The 7,127-nt window shown below is 41.0% G+C and overlaps 1 protein-coding gene across 1 annotated transcript; it reads left to right on the top strand.

Moving 5' to 3' along the window:
• Positions 1 to 6,179: 6,179 nt before the first annotated feature.
• On the top strand, positions 6,180 to 7,127 carry LOC116600239 (olfactory receptor 52R1-like). Its single transcript, XM_032360373.1, has one exon. It carries the CDS (start codon positions 6,180 to 6,182, stop codon positions 7,125 to 7,127), a length of 948 nt encoding a protein of 315 aa, XP_032216264.1.

The raw sequence follows: 7,127 nt of genomic DNA, 5'->3' as shown, positions 1-7,127 counted from the left end.
TGTTACCTCTATCCCTATATTTTGAAGCCTTTTAATCAGGAACAGATGCTGGATTTTGTCAAATGCTTTTTCTGCATCAATTGAGAGGACCATGTGGTTCTTCTCTCTTCTCTTATTAATTTGTTCTTTCACATTGATTGATTTGCAAACATTGAAACATCCTTGTAGCCCAGGGATGAATCTTACCTGGTCATGGTGGATAATCTTTTTAATGTGCTGTTGGATCCTGTTGGCTAGGATCTTGTTGAGAATCTTAGCATCCATATTCATCAGTGATATTGGTCTGAAATTCTCCTTTTTGGTAGGGTCTTTGCCTGGTTTGGGGATCAGGGTGATGCTGGCTTCATAGAAAGAGTCTGGAGAAGATATTTGCAAATGACAGTACAGACAAAAGGTTGATATCCAGGATCTATAAAGAACTCCTCAAACTCAACACACACAAAACAGACAATCATATCAAAAAATGGGCAGAAGATATGAACAGACACTTCTCCAATGAAGACATACAAATGGCTATCAGACACATGAAAAAATGTTCATCATCACTAGCCATCAGGGAGATTCAAATTAAAACCACATTGAGATACCACCTTACACCAGTTAGAATGGACAAAATTAACAAGACTGGAAACAACATGTGTTGGAAAGGATGTGGAGAAAGAGGAACCTTCTTACACTGTTGGTGGGAATGCAAGTTGGTGCAGCCATTTTGGAAAACAGTGTGGAGATGCCTCAAGAAATTAAAAATAGAGCTTCCTTATGACCTTGTAATTACACTACTGGGTATTTACCCCAAAGATACAAATGTAGTGAAAAGAAGGGCCATCTGTACCCCAATGTTTATAGTAGCAATGGCCATGGTCGCCAAACTGTGGAAAGAACCAAGATGCCCTTCAATGGATGAATGGATTAGGAAGATGTGGTCCATATACACTATGGAGTATTATGCCTCCATCAGAAAAGATGAATACCCAACTTTTGTATCAACATGGACGGGACTGGAAGAGATTATACTGAGTGAAATAAGTCAAGCAGAGAGAGTCAATTATCATATGGTTTCACTTATTTGTGGAGCACAACAAATAGCATGGAGGACAAGGGGAGATGGAGAGGAGAAGGGAGTTGGGGGAAATTGGAAGGGGAGGTGAACCATGAGAGACAATGGACTCTGAAAAACAATCTGAGCGTTTTGAAGGGGCGGCAGGTGGGAGGTTGGGGAACCAGGTGGTGGGTATTAGAGAGGGCACGGATTGCATGGAGCACTGGGTGTGGTGCAAAAACAATGAATACTGTTATGCTGAAAAGAAATTTAAAAAAGAAATCCAAAATTGCAGTATTAACCTGATCCCCAAAATAAAACTTTGTGTCTGTAAACCTGAACTCCCTAACAAAAACAGTTCTAGCCCAGATTTTTGTAATGGTGTTATCTTAAAATAAATCCTGACCTTTGTGAACATGATAATGGCAATTCTTCATAAACAGATGACTGTAAACTTAATAGTCATGATAAACTTTTGTGAGATTTGTTCTCCTGCAAATATATGTTTGTTGTGGATTCTGTGAGGCATAGCTTTTTAAGTCTGACAGCTTTAAACTCTACAAATAAATCCTTACTTTCTGTTTTTAAATACTTCATTTTCTCAAATCTTCATTTGACATGTCATGCATCAAGGAAGCCTAAGGGGTGGCAGGGAGAGAACACCAGCAAGGACCTACATAGGGAGTGAGAGGAAGTTCTGCATAAGCTTAACTGTTCAGACTGAGTGAGGAGGGCCTTCCGGCTTCAACAAATTTCTTTTTTCATTTTTGTTTTCATTTTCTTTTTTTTTTTTTGAGTGTTAAAAAAAATTAATGATTATATTGCAGTATTTTTTAATGTGTTGTAATACATCATTAGCTTTTGATGAGTGTTCCATGATTCACAGCTTCAACCGAATTTCGAAAACAACTGTGACAAGACTTCAATCCAGAAGTCCTCCTGCCTATCCTGATAAGGACTGGGAGGGCCTCAGAACCAGAGCTACCTACGTACATACATAAACACCAACATATTGTCAATACCTCCTCAAACCCACACATTTTGCCTATACATACCCATCTATATACACACACTGATGTATCATTTCAAACTATCAGCTTTGGAGCTCAGCATATGCCTTCACAAAGCACGTGTATGCAGTGCCCTTGTACTTACAGAGCCAAGTTCCTCCAATAAATAGTGATAGTTAATGCAAATGGTTACTCACACCTCACAAACATGCAAGGTTATACACACATACCATTCACATTCAAATCCAGTCCTTGCACACATATGTCTATTAACACATCTCTCAAATACACACATCAACAAACATATCCACACACTTTCACGTTGTAAAAAATATCTCTTCAATTGTAAATACTCTTGACTAACAAAGAATACGTGCATACAGATAAGCTCACAACTGGGTATTCGTAACAACGCACACTCTTGCCCATGCACTCAATTCCCCAGACTTTGCATTTGTGTATACAGTGGAGAGAGGCAAATAAGGGGTTAAGGTTTCCCGCTTTAGTTTCTAGTCTCAAAGGAAACCAGAGATTGAGACGGGGAGCCTAGCAGTAAGAGGAAAATTAATGCTTGGGGAAGGGAAAGGACAGACTTGAACAGACCTTTAAATAGGTCCTAATCCACAGGCTCTGCTAAAAGCTGAATCACAGGAGCCAGTTAGAGCTGCTTATGGTCAGAGATGAAGCAGAGCTCAAGGTGAGTGGTTTCCCTGTGCCCTAATCATCTCGGCCACACCCAGAGAACAGTAAGACTCACAGAAGCTCCAAGAAGCTGGAAGACAAGGCAATACACTGTGCAGAATGGCCTGACTCACAGGGGACTTCAGGTTCTGAGAACGCTGGATTTCCTTCTCAGATAGGGAGAAGTTTCACTACTCACTGTATCCTACAGGGAAATTCTAGAAAAGTAGGAAGGCTGCCTCCACACACAATCCCTCCATGAAGGACACTGGACCTAAAATCTCCCTTTGTCCAACATATTGCTCTATGCTTTGGTTTTAGATACTCCAAAGTGTGGAAACTGTCTAAATGTACCTGAAACAATTCTTATGAAGATCTCAGCCCTTCTTATACTTTCCCCTTTCAGGCTTAAACAACACAGTTTGGCTATTGTGCCTGAAAGGGGAAAGTATAAGAAGGGCTGAGATCTTCATAAGAATTGTTTCAGGTACATTTAGACAGTTTCCACACTTTGGAGTATCTAAAACCAAAGCATAGAGCAATATTTGGTGAGTGCTGTGAAGTGTGTAAACCTGGTGATTCACAGACCTGTACCCCTGGGGATAAAAATATATGTTTATAAAAAATAAAAAATTAATTAAAAAAAAAAAACACAGTTAATCTGATAGACATAACTATCGTCACATAATGGTGGAGAAGTTGTAGGACAGCAGAGCCAGTGGTACCAGCAGTGAATTGAAATCCATACTCACAAATGAAAGCTGAGCCACATCAGTTGAGAACATTGGTCTTGTAACCATATTTTCGGGGGGGGGGGGGGGGGCATGCCAAATTCTCACAAGTTAGATTATACTTCAGAGAACAGAAAAATGGACTCTGATGTTCAGTGTGATCACCCTAGCTGCAACACTGAAAAAGATGACTTAATTTCTTCTTTCAATACCTAATAGTCTCACAAGAGGTTCAGTCTCTTGGAGGGCAGGGAGAGGGACATATTTAAAAGCAGGGAAATGGGGAAGGAATGTTGGACAAGAAGGGAAATTCTATTGCCCTTTATTTCCTACTTTTGAGGGAATGCTCATATACTGTATCCACCCAGAAGGAAGTTGATAACCTGTGCCTCACTCCAAAATATGATTGAAAACCTCACACACTTCACATAATGATCCAAGATTGATTAACTCCCTGTCCATTCCACATGACTTGGAGCCTTCACTCTGCACAGGCTGAGTGCATAAGTCTGAGGGGTAAAGAGGCAAGGGAATTGCTGAGAGTGAAGACACCAGATTCCATGGGGTTGCAGGTATAGAGAAGAAAGAAAGGCACCTGTCAAGAGCTCTCATCCCCTACTTCAGACTTGGGCCCTGGGTCACCACCTGAGAAGAGTCACCATTCCAAAAGGAATATGGCGAACAGGTGAGTTCCCCATTAAGACTCATGGGAAGAAACTTTATGAATGTTAAAAACAATACAGTGTAAATACTTCTGGTGTTATATTTACAAAAATAGCAATATCTTCCACAATTAATCAAAGAGATTATTGTGCACTTTGAGAAACTCTACATTTAGCAGGCATCTTCACCAGTGCCCAGTACAAAAATGAGGGTGATCTAAGGATGTTTTCCAGGTGCCCATGAGCCCCACTGACCATGTCTTCACAAATGGAGAGTGACATACAGGAGGCAGAAGGGAGAGGGAAAGGAAGACTCTGGTTCAAAGAGCACATATAAGTGGAAGAACATGCCAGGCAGGAGGGGATAACGAAAGAGCCTAGGACTGCAGATAAGGTGTTTGTCTGAATTTCCACCACACTCTGGATAGGAGTATTTGTTTTGAGCAAAGCTACACCTATTATCAAGGTAGGATAGTAATTTTTCCAATGCAGAGCAAGATTTATAAAGTCTGAGCCCCGTTTCTCTCATAAAGTTATAAAGCTTGGGAAAATCAGGAAGAGGTTAGGTGTCTTTGGAATCTCAAGGAAACCCTTTTTAGGAACCATTAGGTCTGGTGGAATGAAACATCTGTTAGTCCCAACAGCTGATTTGTTATGGGAGATCTGAAAAGATTCTCTTCGTATCTGTGTGTTTCTGTTATGGCAGAGACTCAAAGGTTCGTCAACTGTGATGAAATAGTGAAAAGGTGCCTTTTAAGAATCAGGTAAGCATTTGTGTCATCAATCCTGGGTAGGTGTGAGTCACCAGAGGGATAAAACAAGAGCACCATGTAAAGCAAGTAGAGGCAGAAGAGGACATTCAAGTCTTTCATTGGCCAGCACAGCAGATGCTAGTATGAGAACTGTGTATAACTGTCTTGTGGCCATGGTGCCAAAGCAGTGTTTAAAAGGTTCCTCTAGGATTTTAAGATATGACTAATTAGTTAAAAAGTCCATTGTCACTGAACAATTACATTTATTTGTTATTTGCTCCAGCATATACTCATTAAGCCTCTATTCTGTGCCAAGCACAGAGGTGCTAGGATGGTGCACTGTTCAGGGCTCACCTCATGAAAATTTACCATCAGGACAGGATTTAGAAAACTGTAACCTGCAGACAAAATCCAGCTGGCAAGCAAAGAGAGTAATTATCGTATGGTTTCACTTACTTGTGGAGCATAAGGAATAACATGGAGGACATTAGGAGAAGGAAAGGAAAAGTGAATTGCAGACTGTTTTTGTAAATAAAATTGTATTGGGATGTAGTCACACTCACACATTCCTGTACTGACTGTGATTGCTCTCAGGCTACATGGGCTAAACTGATCAGCTGTAACAGAGACTGTATACCACACAAAGCCTAAAATGTGTATGATCTGACTTTTAGAAATGAGTTTGCTGAACCCCGATCTGGGAGGACATACACCAAAGATAATAGAACTAATTACAAGTGTACAATCATCAGTCAGCTATCTTCCAGCCCAGATTCTCCTGATAACTCCTAGAGTCGAAGCTAATTTCAACATCACACATACCTTCCTATGAGACTTTAAGCCAAAGTGTTTTCCAGTCTGGCTTCCTACCCTGAAAATTCACGGAAGTGGCTTAAACAGAGAGCTGAAAAGAATCTATGGAAAGGGTTAGGTAAGTTAGTTAGTTCTGAAAAACAGAAGGGCAAGAATGACTATTACTGACATTATTGTCAGGATACTTTTGCCTTAGCTGACTCTACGTTCATGGAAAATATTGATTCCTTGAAAAAAATAAAACTTGCAGTTAGTATGTGTTGATATCATTTTGAATGATATAAATATGAATGAGGAATAAAGAGTAGCATCACTTTATGTTGCAAAATATTTTTATTTAAACAGTTGAAATTCTTTCAGTTTGCCATTAAACCCTTTTACCCTATTATTAAATTGCCTTTTATGAAAGAGTATAAATAATAATATTTATTTGACTATTATCACCTGTATAGAGTACATACCTTTTCAGGGGAGAACAACACACCCATTCTATGATGCTGGCTTCAGAGAATAGTTCTTCACAACCTGTGTTCTTCATCCTACTTGGGATCCCAGGACTTGAGAATTACCAATTTTGGACTGCCTTTCCATTTTGTGCCATGTATGTTGTGGCTATAGTTGGCAATATCATTGTTCTTCATATAGTCCGAACTGACCACACGCTGCATGAGCCCATGTACCTGTTCCTAGCCATGCTGGCTGTCACTGACCTGGCCCTGTCCTCTTCCACCCAACCTAAAATGCTGGCTATACTCTGGTTTCATGCTCATGAGATTGAATACCATGCCTGCCTCATCCAGGTGTTCTTCATCCATGCCTTCTCTTCTGTGGAGTCTGGGTTGCTCATGGCTATGGCCTTGGACCGTTATGTGGCTATCTGCTTCCCACTGCACCACTCTACTGTCCTGACCCCAGCTGTGGTGGGAAAACTGGGGGCAGCTGTGATGATGAGAGGGTTGCTGTGGGTGAGTCCCTTCTGCTTCATGGTGTCCAGGATGCCCTTCTGCACCAACCGTGTCATTCCCCAGTCATACTGTGAGCACATGGCTGTGCTAAAGCTGGTGTGTGCAGATACTAGAGTCAATCGTGCATATGGGCTCTTTGTGGCCTTCTCTGTGGTTGGCTTTGACATAATTGTCATTAGTATATCCTATGTGATGATTTTGAGAACTGTTCTGAGGTTGCCCTCTGAGGAGGCCCGACTCAAGGCTTTTGGCACATGTGCTTCCCATATCTGTGTCATCTTGGCTTTTTATATCCCAGCCCTCTTTACCTTCCTCACCCACCGCTTTGGACATCATGTGCCCCGAGTGGTACATGTCATGTTTGCTAATCTCTACCTCCTGGTACCTCCCATGCTCAACCCCATCATCTATGGAGTTAGAACCAAGCAGATCAGGGACAGGGTTATTCAAGGATGTTGTGGAAAAGATCCCTGA

Source organism: Mustela erminea, chromosome 9, assembly GCF_009829155.1.
Source record: "Mustela erminea isolate mMusErm1 chromosome 9, mMusErm1.Pri, whole genome shotgun sequence".
NCBI classification, from domain to species: Eukaryota; Metazoa; Chordata; class Mammalia; order Carnivora; family Mustelidae; genus Mustela; species Mustela erminea.
Note: the sequence above shows the minus strand (reverse complement) of the source record. Positions and strands in the feature narration are given on the sequence as shown.

Excerpts from the sequence above, each read along its gene's own strand:
- LOC116600239 (XM_032360373.1), top strand. The coding sequence starts at position 6,180 with ATGATGCTGGCTTCAGAGAATAGTTCTTCACAACCTGTGTTCTTCATC.